The following is a 17,204-nucleotide window of genomic DNA, read 5'->3' on the forward strand; positions in this document are numbered from 1 at the left end:
TTAAGAAGGCAAATCTAAAGCTGATACATCTGTTGATCTGGGGTGCCACAATTATCCATAATGTTTCCTCTGTAATTCCTCTCATCCTTTCACTCCTATTCTGGTAAAATTGTCCAAGCAATGCTTGGGAGCTGGATGAAGTTAATGAACTGAAATCAGATGAAAGAGTCTTTAAAAATGTATTTACATTGGCAAAATGTGGTGGTCAGGAGCCTCCAAGTCAGATCCAACCTTCAGCTGACAGACGCTTTGGAGCTGATCAGATCCTCAAGTGATTATATCATCCAGACAAAAACATTCACTTGGCTTGACATGTTTTCCAACCCTGAATACTTAGAAAAATAAATCCGAGCAGATAAAAGACATCTGGCCATGTCGTATTATCAGCACTGGGAGATTTACCATTGAGTTATCTGCTTCTTTCACGCTTTATAAATCAGGATTTTATCAATTTATAACATTTCACAAAACATTGCCAGACAATAAACGCCACAGAAGAGCCTTATCTGTTCATTAAATTCCCTACAAGTGCTTAAATTCACAAACTCGCTGCTCAGAAGTAAACATCCACAGTTTCAGAGCAAGGAAGCTGAAGTCGGTCTAAGAGAAAGCTGGCCAGAAGATGTAAGCCAAACATATTTTCAGGCTGATTATTCTCATTAAGATGCTCGAGTTTCTCTTCCTTTGCACTCTAGTTGACTCGCATGCATCTCCTCCAGCAACAGGGATTCCCATCTGTCTCTTCAGACGTGTGCTTCTACAAGGCAGTGGGACTAAAGGCTTACTGGGCCAAATGGTTTCATCTCCTTGTACCAAAAGGTTTGATTAGACCAACCGCAAACAACAACTAGCCCACGTAAAGACAAAAAACTCCTGGAGATTCAGTTATTGGCCCGATTTAGTGAGCAAAACCAAAGCTTTATAAATTTGCATGAAGTCCATTTTTGGATGTCATAAAAGACCATCAGTTGCTAATCTTGCATAACAAAGAGTCAGACAACAAAGTATCATTACTTTAAACCACCATAATGGCATTCAACAATGAAGGATTTTTCATTTTCGTCTTTCTTTATTCTGGAGTCAGAGGTGGTGCAAAACATGAACCAGTCATCAGTCTATTACAGAAGCTGAACACAGACAAACATTCACACATGCTCATGTTCTCTACTGAACTACCACAACAAGACCGGACTGAACAAATCACCACGAGTACGGAAAAGTTCAAGCTGTCTGGTCTGACCACAACAACCCCCAAAGACCTGTTTGCATGCTTCAGATATAAAGTTGATCTTAATGTAAAATTTATATTTTCATCTTATATAAAGCACTTTGAATTGTTACTGAAATATGTCATACAAATAAGAGCAACAGGTTTTCTGAGCCAAAATGTCAATGAGTAAAGAGAAAAACAGTCAAGTAAAGGTACCTCTAATGTACATAAACAGTGCAGAGGGGCATGAATAATTCTGGGCTCAACTGCATCTCATTAAGAAAACCACATGAACTAAACTTACAGCAGTGGTAACACGTGAAAAATGTTTAAACTTGTTTCCTTCTGTAAAGTGTTTGTGTGAAATAGCAGGATGAAACCCATAAATACTGTGTACTTCTCCCTGCACTCACTGCATCTGACTTGCGCAAAACAACACCATAAGCCATTCCTAGAAATAAGATTTGGAAATAAGTCCTGGAAGATCATAAAAAATCAAGAGACATTTTCTGCAAACTTCTGAGAGTCTCTCCAGGAGCCTGTAAATCTCTGCCACGGAGCGCTGGCGTCGGATTCGCACTCCTCCTCGACTCCCTCTCCTCCTCGAGTCAGAGTCTCTCCCCTGCAAAGCCCAGACCAATCGGATCTGAACTGCAGCACCAGGGGTGGAAAAACAAATGCTGTCACTGCTTTTCGAAGAAAGCGTTGACATGTTCGAAGAAGGATAACAGCTCTTCAGCCAGCTGGCATTCACCAGGAACAACATCTCAAATGTATCCTTACTTACATTAATGTGAGAAGACTGCCTTTCATTTGTGAGCTGTACTTCTTCAGATGTAAATATGTGAATAGAGCTCTCAGTTTAAAGAAAACTTTCTTAACCAAACTAAACCAAGCATGCAGTTACTTTGTGCTTACAGCATGGTAATTATTTCTGACTATAACAGCCAAAGTTACAAAGTTTACTTCTAAGATTAACATCTCAACAAACTCACGTGTATTTTTTATATCTAGAGCAAAATGCTTCATGTAGTGATGCTGCAGGTTCCCAAACTGGACTTTGTCTTCATGTCCGGTCCATGAACTCCTCTGTCAGCCATGACAGAGTCCAGCTCACATTCGGTTGATGCCTGAATGAAATGGATCCTGGATATAAATCACTGACATGAACTTCCTTCGTAGGTTGACTGGCCTTATCAGTGGAGATGATGGGGTAATCCACTGGGAGTCTGCATCGCATGAAGACACACGTCTATGGAGGCTTTCAGGGAACCCCTCGGTTCTGGACCAGAACCAGAACTTTCTGGAGAGAATATTAGTCTCCTCTAGACTGGGAACGCCTTAGGATTCTCCAGAATAAGTTCAAGACGAATGTCCTTACTGGACATGAGAACTTCTTTTGAGTTTTCCGTTTGGGGTTTGGTATCTTTCTTGTTTTTCTTGTGTATATGTATTTTAGATTTATTTATATAACTCTTAAATGTGGAAGTCTTTTTCTGCTCCCACATTTCTTATGATGTTTAAATTATTAGTCATCTTTCACTGGTTTGTCTCAGTGTCTCATCTCTTTTCTTCCTTCACAGCTTTTCTGCATTGTTCCATCACAACATTTATATATTTATATTTATATTTTCCCATTTTACTCAGATCTTCCCGTAACTCTCCCAGTGGTCTTGCTGGTTTCTCTTCTACTTTTCCTCTGTGGTTAATTCAGTTTGTACCATTTAACTTATTTTTTTTGAGCTCACTAAAAACTTTGTTGGTGTGCAAACCCTATACATAAAGACTGATGTGTCTTATCAAGGACACTAACTGGCAGAATATTACTTTCTATTCATTTACTCTTTGTCTAAACCTGTTTATCCTCGCATTAGTGCGGCGAGCCTGGTGTCTATTTCCAGCGGCCATTGGAGATGAGTAGTTCACCCTGGTCAGGTTGCAAGTCCATCACAGAATATTACTATAATGTTCTTAAATAAATCAAAATGCTGTGGTTAAAACGATATATATTCATCAAAACTACTATTCAGTGTAAAGTTTTGAGTAATGTGAGATCCTTTAAACATGTTGCTTAAAAACCTTGATATTAACTAAAACTACTTTGATTCTTAAACTACACATTAAACTACACATTTAATGTGTAGTTTAATATATATATATATATATATTAATTTTAACTTGGTTATGCTGTTTAAGTATAATCTTGCTGCAGTAAACAGCCAGTCACATGAAGGCTGTTCCCAGCATATAGACGTAATCATGAGAACTTTTATGTTCAGCTGACCTTCGTAACAATAATTGTGGGACCTCAACCATCACCTCATTGGCCTCCTGCCCAGCTTGTCTTGCATCCGCTGCCAGAATTCTGGGAAACGAAATTAGCAGCAGTGAATTAAAGTGCATCCACTCATCTGTGAGCATGTTGTCTTTCAACAGCATGCAACTGCATTTAGCCTTGAGTAAAATGCTTTCTGCAGTAGATCAATGGTCTCAGGTTGTAAGCTGATGCAAACAGCTGTTTTTGAATCTTATTCACGTCAATCAGCCTGGACTCTAAATAAAATGAAATGTATTTGAAATGTGGATGAGATGGGACCTTTATCTAATACTGATCAAAGCAATTCATACAATCAGGTGAATTATTTCAGAACAAAACATTCAGAGTAGAAACAATAATCAGCTTGCTAGTTTGGATTAAAATGCATCATAAAAACAACTTTTACACTGGATGTTTGTTGCTGTTGTTGTGATTTTTCCCTCATTTTCTCTCAAAGAATGTGTGCGGAGGACAAGTTGTACGAAAACCTTCAAACTGTCTATTATGCGAACAAACTGAGCTTTAAACTGGAAAATATGAAAAAGTTGAATCCCTAACATCTTGTGATTATCGGCAGATAACAGTTAGGAAATGAGAGAATGTGTTTGATTTATCATAGCTATTATTCGGGGGGGGATATGAGGATGATTTGAGGAACCAGGGAGACAAGCGGGGAGTGTGGATGATCTCTATTATCGCATGTTGTCCCCTGCCAGATGCCGCCCTGGATGGTTGCCCATATCAGAAACTGTCATTGTCAGGAAGTGACAGATAAAAGCGAATAAGGAGGATTTGACTTGATACCAGGATTTTTCTGTTGTCCAGACTCACCAGCAACAAACTGACTTACATTGAGAAATCAGATTGATGACATGCATTTGTATTGAGTCATCTGGATTATGTAACACTGAGTCCCTAGAACAGATGCTTCAGAGAGCTTTGTTTGTCCAAACGGATGAAGACATTCAGTCTGGAAGAGGGATACTAACTATGTTGTTCCCAACAGGCAGGTAGTGTTGCATCGTCTGTTTCTCTCTAGAAAATGTGCGTTTGTGACGGTTGCCATAATTTTTAGTTGACACTTTATTAAATATTTGACATTTCAATCTTCAAAATATACAAGCAATTTACAGAAGTGAACGTCTGAAAGGTTTTAAAATTGAAACAATGTTTTGATATAACTCCGTTGTATTCCTGAAACATGACCCAATGTGATATATTTTAAGCCTTTTTTTTTGATAAAGGAGACCAAACTTTTCTTTAAGTTAATCCTACAAAAGTAAGGTTGTTGTTTCTGTAAATAAATTGTGCAGTTTCTGTGTAATGTGCACGGCTCAGTGTTTATCTAATTTACATGTGAAACTGCAAATGAGCATAGTTAGTGAACAATCCCGAAAAGAAATGAATTCGTCACACCTGGCCTGTTTTGTTGCTGAATGTAACTTAAAACCTTGACTAGCAGCGGTGCTCAGCTGCTTTTCATGAAGCTACTGTCTTCCACGCTAACTCTTCCCATGACGCAGCCCAATCATTTACCTCCCGCCCGGAGGTCCGCAGCCAATGACGAGGCAGAAGTTCACAAGCGCTATTTAAGACGCTTTCAGTCCAATGTGGCTCAGATAACGGCGCTGTACGCCCACCAAGGCGGAAACTGTAGTCTGTACAACCAGCGGCGGCGTGGGACTCACATTAATTAGAGGTTTTCTCTCAAAGGATTTCTGGCTGTAAGAGATGAGAGCCTGGCAACTTTGGTTTCTGTGCTTCGTGGTGTTGAATGCGGATGCGCAAAAAGGGACTTCCCTGGAAGAAGATCTCACTGATTCTGCATTTGGTGAGTTTTCCTTTTGCTCTGGTGCATATTAACAAGTCTGCAGAGCAATAAAGCCCAACAATCATTCACTCATTAAGTAATGATTAAATGTCTGCAGGATTGTGCATTACTTTATGGTGCAGAAAAGTTTAACCGCATCTAAATGAGCTTTTCATGCCTAAGCAAATCATTATCTTCATCCTAATAACTTCAGTGCAGAGGGCCTCGCAAAGCATATTTTGTAGCAGACTGCAACAGAGTAAATCATTCTGAATACTTGCAAATAATCTGAAATGTGTGATGTGCTTATTATCGGGTCCCTTTGCTCCAATAATCCTGAAAAATAACATCCAATAAAGGTAAATTAGCTAAAATAACCTAATTGATTAACTTTGTAATTTTGCTCCAAGAGGTAAGATAAAAAAACAAACAAACCTTGTTTTGCTGACATCCAAGAAGCTGTGCTGGTCCAAGTCGCTCTGTGGACACAATCCCCACTGTGAAACATGGTGGTGGCAGCATCATGCTGTGGGAATTCTTAAGAAGGACCAACTTCTGGTCAGAGTTGATTATGGATTAGGATAAACACAGGAAAGTCCTAGGAAAAAAAACTGCAAAAGAATTGAGTCTGGGTCTGAGTTTTACCTTTCTGCTGCACGACAACACCAAATACCCAGCAGGAGCAACAACGGAAGACCTTTAGATTAATTTAGATTAATAGATACTAATCTGTAAGAATGGCTATTTTTTACTTCTCAATTGACCATGAGCTATTTTGCCCCCCAAAGAAGAGGCAACAATTTGAATCTCTAGATGTTCACAGTTGGTTGAAACAGACCAGAAGACATGCATCTGCTGTCGCGGCAAACGTTATTTCTATCAAGTACCAACTCCGTATGTCTAAAGACAAATGCACGACACAGTCAGATTTCTACTGATAAACATAAAGGGAAACTGTAGTTTGATTTCTCTTCACAATTATGTGATCCATTTTGTTAGTCTTTTACGTAAATCCTAATAAAATACAGAGATTAAAAGCTTAAAGTAGGTTAATAAGTGTCTGAGGTTGCTGCTCTGAAAATCAGCTCAGTTGGATAAGATGAGATGAGATATCTCTGGGACCCAAAAAGTAATTATAGTCTGAGACGGCAGGAACAAAGGTGGGGGAAAAAAAACCCAGTAGAGAATGTGGAAGTCTTTTCCAGGCCCGGTGAACCACTGTAACCCCACAGCTCTGATCTTATCTAATCTAGCAACTCTTTACTCTGGGATATTTTTTGTAGTTGGTTATTTAGTTAGGCTTTCTGCCCTTATGATTTGTTGAAAGTAAGTCCTACTAACCTTTTTATTCAGGCAACTTCCTTGACCCTGTGAAAGATTTGTTTGACGAGGATGAACATCACTCGGCTATCGCAAAATTCTCCCTGCGTAACCCATCCCATCCCGACGACGACCTCTGCTACATTGTTCCCGGAAAACCAGAGACCCTGGCAGCCTGCGGTTTCAACAGCGCATCCAAAACCTTCCTGGTGATCCACGGATGGACGGTGAGCACAGCAACTCTTAAAACACACGCTAGAAACGACAGCTTTAAGTAAATTTAGACTTGTTTTTAATTTTTTTTTTTTTAACATTTCCACTGTCCTGCCACCAGCTGAGCGGTATGTTTGAAAGCTGGATGCCGAAGTTGGTGTCTGCGCTGTACGAGAGGGAGCGGACGGCCAACGTTGTTGTGGTGGACTGGCTGAGCTCGGCTCAGAACCACTATGTGGTCGCGGTTCAGAAAACCAAATCGGTGGGAAGAGAAATCGCACGCTTCATTGACTGGATCGAGGTGAGTGGTCCTCTCTTTACTCTTTTACACCTTTTTTATGGTTTTGCTTTGTGAATAATTCATTTGAAAATATTATTTCAATAGAAAGATGTTGAATAAGTGCTCCAATAATCTTGATGTTACGGCTCACCAATTAAAAATGTTCAGTGTTTGGAAAATGTATTTTGCTGTTTTCTTCTCTTTTTGCATTTTTTGTTAGACTGGAATGTTTCAAATGATTAAATAGTTTTTACTATCAAATGGAAATCGCCAAAATGCAGCCATTAAATAAAAGCTATCTTTGGCGACCTGGTCCTATGTAAAGAAGTAACCTAAAAACTAATGGTTGAGGAAATTTATTCGTCTCCTTTTGCTGAGGCACATCGGAGGGATTTAAGTGTGAACAGTCTTGTCAAGTTTATGCTAAGATTTAAGTCTGAACTTGAAGTAGGCCACTCTGAAACCCTGTTTTTTTTTACCATTCAGAGGTGGAGTTGCTGGTGTTTCTCTGAGAATTGTCTTGCATTTTTCGAGCTTTAAGTAATCAGTTTGATATCCAGGCATTGAACCACTTTTGATACTAGAGAACATAATTCATGGTCCATCATAAATCTATTTCCTTTAGCTGTTTATGATGTTTATTTAATAAACTGTATTTGTTTTGCGCCCATTGTAATGGGATGCACATATACCAAAAAGTTCCTTTGTGTATTTTCAGTCTACAAAATATTTTCCCAAAGTGTTTGGGAATCTTCAAGGTCTTTTTGGTCTCTCCTTGACGTAATTTGACACGTCCATCTTTTTGTGGAATCACAAACACTGACCTTAACTGAGTCAAGGGAAGCCTGTAACACTTTAGACATTGTTCTGTGTTTTTCTTCTCCCTCTTTTTTGTGAAGATGAGTAGTTGATGCTTTCTTTCCTCTTGTAGTTTTAGTTGACTGTCCACTTCTGAGAAGATTGACCACAGTTCAAAGTTTTCTACATTTGTAGATAATGGCCCTCATTGTGATTTTCTTGAGTCCTAAGCCTTCGGAATGTTTTTGTAACTCATTCCAGACTCATAGGTTTTTATTAAATGTTTATATTTTTAAAGGAAACCACCAACATGCCTCTTGACAAGCTCCACCTGATCGGCTACAGCCTTGGGGCTCATGTGGCTGGATTTGCTGGCAGTCATGCCAGCAACAAAGTTGGACGGATTACTGGTAAACGACTATTTTACATAAAAAGATGAGCAAAGTGAAATCTCGCTAATCCCACTCATTGCATTGCTTTTTCTTCTTCTGAAGGTCTGGATCCAGCTGGACCTGACTTTGAGGGCAAACACGCCCAGAGGCGCCTCTCTCCAGATGACGCCCACTTTGTGGACGTCCTCCACACCTTCACTCAGGGTTCGCTGGGTCTCAGCATCGGGATACAGCAACCCATTGGCCATGTGGACATCTACCCCAACGGGGGCAGCTTCCAGCCGGGCTGCAACATGAGGGGCGCCTTGGAGAAAATCGCTAACTTTGGGATATTTGGTAAAGATTCTGTTTACACTTTGATATCCGGGCTTATAAAAACACTTTTGTCGTCAAAACAATTTTGTTCTCAGTAAGACAAGTTGACATTTATTTGTCTTGGACAGGAAATACAATATTAAACTTTTTTAATACCAACTCAAACTTTTACAAATGTACATCCGAAAGGTGTGATGTGCATGTCTATTCAGCCCCTTTGTTCTGATACCCCAAAATGAAATGAAGATTTTTAGAAGACATCTAGCTTACAGAGTCATCGTGTTCAAATTAGTCTTACTATATTTACAGTTCTGCTGTGAAAGCCTCACAAGTTTGTTAGTGAACAAACAGCATAATGAAGACCAAAGAACGAAGTAGACGGGTCAGAGAAATGACAAGTTTTATGTAACACCATTCATACACAAGGTCATACGAAAATGTTTACAGGACTTCAACATAAAGACAGAAAAGAAAAACTAAAGTATTAGCAAAAAGAGTCAGAAAAGAAGGAGATACTAACATACAGACATTAAAGGTATAAAACGAATGTTTTAAAAAAGTTCATTAGTCAGACGGGGGACACTTTTTGTTTACATGCATTTTTTTCCTCCAGTTTTTTTCAGCATGAGCAGAGAAGACGGTCAGAGTTTTGAGAAATTAACTTGAGCTAAATGTATTGTATTAGAAGAAAAACTTGGGGTAAAGATTTACCCTCCAGTGGAGCATTAATCCAACATGTTGAACGTTTAGGTCAAAACACATGCATGTGTACGTCACATGTTTCAGATATATATTTTTTTCTTACTTGCTTTCTTTACCTTTCATTGTCTGTCAATGAAGCAAACTCTTTGTTTTGTCGTTTTATCTCTCCGTCTGCTAAGATGTGTTCCTTTATTCATTCCCATTTGCTCCTCAGCCATCAATGATGCGGTGAAGTGCGAACACGAGCGCTCCATCCATCTTTTCATTGACTCGCTGCTGAACGAGCGGGAGCCTGCCAAGGCCTACCAGTGTGGCAGCAACGACATGTTCGACCGCGGCATGTGTCTGAGCTGTCGCAAGGGCCGCTGCAACACTGTCGGCTACAGCACAAGCCAGATCCGCAGGCCACACGGCGTTCAGATGTACACCAAGACACGAGCTTCCATGCCTTTCAGAGGTCAGTAGAACTGTGAACTGTGTTAAATGTGCTAATAATACTACACAAACATGGCAAGTCATGTTTGTTTGGAAAAGAGATTGGTAGTTTGGTTGCAAAACTCTGATCACTTGAAGCTCAATTTAATCCGATGCACATTTTCAGCTTTCTAAATGTCACCTCCTCTCACTGTCCTGATAGTTTACCATTACCAGCTGAAGATCCACTTCTCCAGTAAGGTGAACACGTCAGAGATGGAGCCGTCTCTCACCGTCTCTCTGTACGGAACCAAAGGAGAGGCTGAAAACCTGGAGCTCCAGCTGTGAGTCAGCAACTTAAATGCTTCATCTAAGGGATTTATGGTACCATGATTTGCAGGTCATGTGCAGCTTTGCAACACCTAAACAGTAGCTTTAGACGGTAACATAATCATACACACATTAACCTAACCTCATTTGGTTTTGCTTTATCGGCGCTATCATGTTTTATGATGCCCATTTCTCAAGCTGGAGAGACAAAGGAAACATTTTATTAGCAGTGGCATTTCTTTGTGTGTTTTTTTAGGAAGGAAAGACTTGAGACAAACAGGACACATTCGTTTCTTCTGGTCACTGAGACGGATATCGGCGACCTGCTGATGTTGAAGTTTAAGTGGATGGAGACAAACAGCTGGTCGGTGTCCAACCTGTTAAAGATGGTTTCCTCTTGGTGGTCTGGGAACGCCGACGGTGTGGAGGTTCACAAAATCCGTATCAAAAGTGGCGAAACGCAACAAAAGTAAGTTGAGATTAGCGAAACCTCCTCCGTTGTTGCAAAAATGAAATATTATTTTCCTAAAATATTGTTGAAATCTATATGTAGCTGATTTTTATCTCTACAATATTGTACCAATAATTTGTGCCTTCATTTTGCTGATCGATAAATTAGTTTTTTTTTTTTTTTTTTTTTTTTAAAGAAGATTTAGTAGGAGAACCGGTCGCCAGCCAATCACAAGTCAATTCACAAACAAACAGGACACAGCAGTGCTAGCGCACAATTACCCTTAGGGGCAATTTGGAGAGACCACTTGACCTGACTTGTATATTTTTGGACTGTGAGAGGAAGCTGAAGTACCCAGAGAGAACCATTAGCGTTAGCTTTTAGGATATGCTGGGTTGAATTTATCTGGGAAGTTGGATTTCAGAACAACTTTGGACACAATTTAATAAATCAGACAAGCAGAAAGATTAACTTCCCGTTGTCTTCAATCACCATCTTAACTAGATAAAGAAAAACAATAACTTAATATTTATCAGAAGCATGTTCATTTAAGCACTTGAAGTTTCTGACAGTAAAACTTCAAGTGTCAAGTGTTTTCCTGGACAATGGATGCATCTGATTCAGTTAGATACAAAGTAGCAGAGGAGGTTGTAGATGGTTGGTTACTGTAGCGGATTTCAGTTTTTAACGCGAGAGAATGGCATGTTGGGCTTTGTGTTGGAGTCAGAAATGTGACCGTCTGAACAGAAATGGACCACGACATTAAAGCAGCAGCTTTGTCATAAAGTCGGTGTTTGCATCTACTTTAGTTTGGAACCTGTTAATGAAGATTGATAAAGCGTCACATCAAGTCAACTAACTTTCTTTTTCAGGATGGTTTTCTGTTTGAACGACCCCGACGCCCACAGCTCACACTTGGTCACATTTGTTAAATGTAAAGGTGAACGGAGAACAAAACGTAAACCAGTTTCAAAGAGGTGAGTCAGTCTTTGTTTTTTCTATCACTATATTTCTGTGAAGCTGAACAGTGACCATGAGCTCTTTTTTTTCTGCAGAGTGACTCTGAAGAATGACTGACAATAAGGAAAATATGTTTAAAATTTTACCAATAAGGACATAATTTATACACTATTTGTATCTTTCAGACATAAAAACATCCTTGTACATGTCGACTAATTCATGTAAATGCTGTAAAATATCTTGCAAAAAGCTTTTTTTTTTTTTAAAAGAAATAAAGTAAGTTATTTATGATACTCTTTCACCTTGATGCACAGCAGTGGTAGAATTTTAATTAGAAACATTTCTTTATTGTTCAGGCCTGACTGATATCTTTGTTTTAGAAAACAATTGGGAAAGACTCGCAGTGGCTGATAAAACCTAATCAATGTGGATGTTTATATTTCCAAGCACTTAGAGGTTATTTTTATGGGTTGTAGACGGATGGAAAAACATGGTTGTTTGGTGTAAAGAGGGTAAAGGTTGTAAGTTTTCAAATGGAAAACTGACTGAATTTACCAGGCTGGATCTGCAGGTAGTAATGTCATAAAATATATAGATGCAAAAACCATTAAAAAAAAAAAACAGACTCCTGCCTCTAAAGAAAAGGGGAAATACAATCATGTTTTTATTTAAATTTTTTCTGTAGGGTCTTTATAAAAATAAATGTTTTTTTCCTGTATTTGTTTTGCGCAGACAGTCGGTCAAATTGAGCATTTACCACTTCTTAGTGTAAAACTCTCGCCACATATTTTCTCAGTTTATCCGCCTCTGTGTGCAATAAAGTCGTCATTTCGAATTATGACTTTTACTGAAGCAACCAAAGCTGCTGTTTTGTGTTGTAGTTTGTGCTGCTACTGTATAGCTCTGTTGTGACTCAAAGATGTGGCATACTGATAATATCTATATATTTCATAAGCATGTGATGCTAGTTTGAGTATTTTCTGTGTTCTTTGGTTCCTTTTCATTCATTCAACTAAATGTGATCCTCAGCTCTACAGAGATCGGTACTGTTATCATTGTGACTTTATATTACATGTTGTACATTTGCACAAATGGAGAATATCTTCATGTACTGTAAATCTATCTAAATACCACAACAAAAATATTTTCATTAAGAACCACCGTCTTATATTCTTGTCATTAAATGAATGTTTTTCTATCATTTTTGTACATATTTGTAAAGGAGTCAAACACTGTACTGTATAAATTCTTTAATAAACAATATTTGCCAAAGGTAAGCTGTCTACTTCAGTTTGACATTGTGATGAGGAATTTTGTTTTTCTTTTTTGCCAAAAAAAAAAAAAAATATATATATATATATATATATATGGTAATAGTTTCACTTTATTACCAAAATCAAATCTGTTTTTGATTCAAGAAGAACAGGTTAAACTCTCACATGGCCATTTCTGATGTAAAAGAGCAACAAAGCCTGAGATTACCCAAACTGGGATACATTATTTCTTCATGTTCTTACTGTTGTGACGCCACGGTTTTTGTTTTGTTTTTTTTTTGTCTCCCTACTGTCTCAAGGTGACACTGAGAGGATTCAAACTAAGACACTTGAGTTAGCAGAAGCCTGGAGACTTGCAGCATTTTTTTTTTTTTTTAAGTAGTCATGATGACCTAAAATTATGTTTTAGTCGGGCTTCTTTCTGTTCTTCCACATGAAATCCCAATTTCTTTGGAAGAAAAACGTGAAAAAAAATAAAGTCTGTATATACACACAAACGCAGAATAAAAGGGGACAGCTCAGCCACCTTTTTCCCTCGTACACAATTAGAAGCACAGATTCCTGACGTCCTGTCCATGTGCTCATTAACTTGCATGAAGCTGGAAAGCTGGTAGACATCCAAAGCAAAGGTACACTCACTCCACTAAAGTGTTTGCAGAATCAGGTGCCTTTACATTGCGACCTCAGAGTCCCAGCACGGGGGTGCCTTTGAGGAAACCTGCACACCCCCAGGGTCGCTGGAAACATTTTCCACAGCACATGTATCCCAGGAGCCTTACTGAGAATCATCCCCTCCAGGGATGAGCGACGGCAGAAACATTGTGACGTACAAAGATATCTGGTGACAAATCGGCATGAGGGGAGCTGAGCAGGTGTTCGGCCCCCACAGAGGCCATTTGCAGATCTCGGATTGCAACACAACACAAGGCTGTCAAAATGCATCGTTCTAGAGCAGCTCATATACTTTAATTATCCCCCTCATCAGCAAACAGGAGTAATAAATATATTTTTTCTATTGTAATTCATATGTATTTCTTGAAGTGGGAGGAGTTGTGGGTGTGTCCAGGTCACGAGTGTTCAGGGGAGTGCCGCACAGGCAGACTATGCAGCCCATCACTCCAGACAGAACCAGGATAACAGTGAGGATGGCCCACCAATGAGCCTGCAGAGAAGAAAAGATTTGTTCAGATTTAAGTACAAGAAGCACATTTTGTTAACTCCAAACAACTTGTGTTTGCCGAAGTCACTATTAAAAACAGAGGCTAATTATTCTTGCTATATATATAATTTCACCCATTTCCTCCTTTTATGTTTTGCCTATATATATATATATATATATATATATATATGTACATGTTTATGGGATGACACACCTGCCAAATGTAACTTTTCTGTCACATAAACTGTCGGCCTAAACAAAAATAGGCATGATGTAACAACCGCTTTAACACTTAATTTTACCAGTTGGAATTATATGCTGATTAAAAACTCTTTATCATATCCACATTTGTTATTTATTTCAACAACAGTCTTGGTAAAACAACACCGAGAGCTGATAATGACGGGCCCTGTCTCCAGTGAACTTGCTTCCAGAAACCCTGCGGTGCCTTTAAGCCTAAATGAGCATTCCTGATTCGCAACACTGCAGCGTAAAACTAAACGTCAACGACAGCTGCAACAGAACCGACACAAATAAACAGGCTCAGGACGCAACGATAAAACAAACATTTGCTTATTTTCTTCTAAATCTGACCTGGCAAAACTGAAAATGTGTAAACGTCTGAACAAATGCTGACAATCTGTCCTTTAAAAGGCAGTACAGGAAAATTAGAGCTTAGATATTCAGCTACACCAAATTGTTAAAAGTGGTAAACCAGTCCCTGCGAATAATTGTGCATTTACTTCAGTCACCCTATCTGTGATGTCCATCATAAATCTGGGAGTGCCTGTAATGCAAGAACAACAAAAAGAGACTTGCTCAGTAAAAAGTTGCTCCACTCCTCAACTTTTCATTGAAAGACTCAAAAATGTGACCTCAAAAGTGACGTTATGTTGAGCAATAATAAAAAAAACAACCTGGGCTGGCATACTGCAGGTGTATTTGCTCATGAATAACAGACTGTCTAGAAGATAAAGGAGTTTGTTAATTACTGAATATTGATTAAAAGAACACGCAGATTTGATCCACCACTTAAAACAAGACACGTTTCCCACGTTACAAGTGAAAACATCTGCCAGTGGAATAACTACTTTTTTTTAATTAATATTCAAGAAATACTGACTTAAAATCAGCTCCTATATCTTGCTGAAAATTTGTTGTATGTTAGTTTTGTCTTATTTCAAGTGTACTAAAATATGTGCACAAGAAACTGTACAAACATACTTGGTTAGATTTAGTTTTTCGCTGAAACCTTTCTACAACATTCAGTCATTCTACTGACGTCTTGTCAGTTTTCAACCTCTTTTGCTTATTGTTTAGGTGCTTGGTGTCATTATCACCTGAAAAAAAAAGAAAAGAAAAAGATAAATAAGAGATCACCTTCATCCACTCCCCCACATCATCAAAATCATCCAAATGAAGGAAAGAGTTCTTGAGTCTGGCAATTGGGCCGTCCGCATCCAGGAGGCGACACACGTGGAATCTGTCGCAGTATCCTTGGTTCCCGGAGCACGGCGCGCCGCCAACCAGGGGCAACAGCTTCGTCTGGAAGTGACGGGACAGCACAGAGGAGGAGGTGCTGGCGCATGTCATCGGCTTACCTGAAACACACACACAATTAGTTTGTATTATTTGCACTACGCAGGCCAGTCCTGACATGGATTACACGCTGTAACAAGATCTAAGATCTAAAATCCAGTCTGTATAGTTTCAAATCTCCGCACAAAAACAGCTCCATTAGGAACACAGCTTGGTTTATTGCCCAGAAAACATCAGGTCAGACGGAGGTAACATCTGGATGGACTGACACAGTCCGAGCTGTTGGGACACAGAGTTGCAAACATGTTGCTGGGCGGTGGAGGACACAAGGTTCTGTGTTTACCGGGCTGCTGGCAGCACATGTGGCATTTCTCCTTCATGCTGACTCCAGGACAGTCACACTGCTGCAGGCCGTGCTTCACACACACAGACTCAGCGCAGACCTGCGGAGAGAAACACACACTCAGACCTCATCAGGTCAAATACAAATAGTCGAGATCTGAATCTGGTCTCAACAGACGTCATGTAAACGTTGATGTCAAAAATTATTTTCACATTCTTGGCGTTATGGTTCATGCATTGAACAAATTGTAGAAAATGTTCAATATTTATTGACACTTTCAAAGAACCAGGTTAATTTAACCAGATGTTGTCAGTTCATCCCTCCACCATGTTGCTGTTTTTGTCTTATGTTTTCTGCTGATCGTACATCAGAAACACAGTGACGGAGCCGGCTGGAGGTATAAGCAAACTTTGCGACTGCTTAGGATCAACTCCCAACAGTACACGTCGACAAATTCACCAGTTGCAGACATACTAAGAGAAGCCTTCAAATTGTTTGGAAACTCTTTTAAAATTTCTGCTGCTCAAGTCTGAGCTGTAAAATAATTTTATACACACCATAGCAGTTTAGAAAGAAATCTATGATTAACAGTATGTTTTTTTTTTGTGTGAGACTAAAAATACAAAATAGGTAAAATGATGTTTGAAATGAGAACTGTATTCTAATAGCTGTTTTTGAAGAAAGATTTCTTCTGCAAATTTTTATTTATTTACTTTTTTACTTCCCCTGTAATTATAACCAGCTGTGTTGAATTTAGCATGGAAAAGAGATCATAAAAAATTCAAGACAGGAAAATATAAAAATGTTGAAGGATGGGCGCAACGGTGGCGCAGGGGGAAAGCACAACCCATGTGTGGAGGTTTCAGAGCTCAGTGCGGGTCCAAGTCCTCCGATGACCTTTGCTGCAGGTCTTCCCGCTCTCGCATAAACCACAACGGCCAAATAAAGGTCACTCGCGCCAACCAAACCTTTCAAAATAAATCCTGAAGATGTTCCAAAATGGCTCAAAAAAGTCAAATGAGATCCACATACGGCACAATGGTTATAGAAGACACAAACTAAATGAATCAAAATAATTAATTAAAAACGTGAATATTTAACAGTGGAATTTGAAGCGTTTTATTTATTTCTTTGTCTTTGCTGATGATTGTTTTTTATGAATATAAATTAATCATCTGCTTTTGTTTGAATCATCTCTATTTTGATATTTTGCTTTGGTTTCATCTTCCATGTTGATGTTTTTCCCTGGCTTGTTTCTTTCATATTCAGTCTCTAATCTGGTTCTAATTAGCTGATAAACCAAAATGCATCGCATCCAGGTGACTATTGCAGACAAAATCATTATTAAAAAACATAAATGAACACCTGAAAACTTGC

General features: G+C 39.0%; 2 protein-coding genes across 2 annotated transcripts in view; one reads left to right on the forward strand and one right to left on the reverse strand.

The window, feature by feature from the left end:
* The first annotated feature begins 3,408 nt into the window (after nucleotides 1–3,408).
* Nucleotides 3,409–12,789, forward strand: lpl2a (lipoprotein lipase 2 a). The gene is made up of 10 exons (XM_008406922.2): nucleotides 3,409–5,358; nucleotides 6,691–6,884; nucleotides 6,992–7,171; nucleotides 8,247–8,358; nucleotides 8,443–8,676; nucleotides 9,572–9,814; nucleotides 9,995–10,115; nucleotides 10,358–10,570; nucleotides 11,425–11,529; nucleotides 11,608–12,789. Exons 1-10 carry the CDS (start codon nucleotides 5,259–5,261, stop codon nucleotides 11,627–11,629), a joined length of 1,524 nt encoding a protein of 507 aa, XP_008405144.1. The 5' UTR covers nucleotides 3,409–5,258; the 3' UTR covers nucleotides 11,630–12,789.
* The window catches only part of LOC103463533 (disintegrin and metalloproteinase domain-containing protein 10), a 28,750-nt gene continuing 24,293 nt past the window's right edge, over nucleotides 12,748–17,204 (reverse strand). The window contains exons 13-15 of the mRNA XM_008406923.2: nucleotides 15,828–15,927; nucleotides 15,326–15,546; nucleotides 12,748–13,948 (exon numbers count right to left, since the gene is read on the reverse strand). Of these exons, the coding sequence (XP_008405145.1) occupies nucleotides 13,799–13,948; nucleotides 15,326–15,546; nucleotides 15,828–15,927 (471 nt within the window). The 3' untranslated portion in view covers nucleotides 12,748–13,798. The remainder of the gene's footprint in view (nucleotides 13,949–15,325; nucleotides 15,547–15,827; nucleotides 15,928–17,204) is intronic.

Source organism: Poecilia reticulata, linkage group LG4 (assembly GCF_000633615.1).
Source record: "Poecilia reticulata strain Guanapo linkage group LG4, Guppy_female_1.0+MT, whole genome shotgun sequence".
Taxonomy (NCBI): domain Eukaryota; kingdom Metazoa; phylum Chordata; class Actinopteri; order Cyprinodontiformes; family Poeciliidae; genus Poecilia; species Poecilia reticulata.

What these genes read in the sequence shown, in the direction of transcription:
- lpl2a (XM_008406922.2), top strand. Translation starts at nt 5,259, where the DNA reads ATGAGAGCCTGGCAACTTTGGTTTCTGTGCTTCGTGGTGTTGAATGCG. An exon ending in CGCTAACTTTGGGATATTTG is followed by an intron (nt 8,677 to 9,571) that starts GTAAAGATTCTG and finishes TTTGCTCCTCAG; the next exon opens with CCATCAATGATGCGGTGAAG. An exon ending in CGTAAACCAGTTTCAAAGAG is followed by an intron (nt 11,530 to 11,607) that starts GTGAGTCAGTCT and finishes TTTTTTCTGCAG; the next exon opens with AGTGACTCTGAAGAATGACT.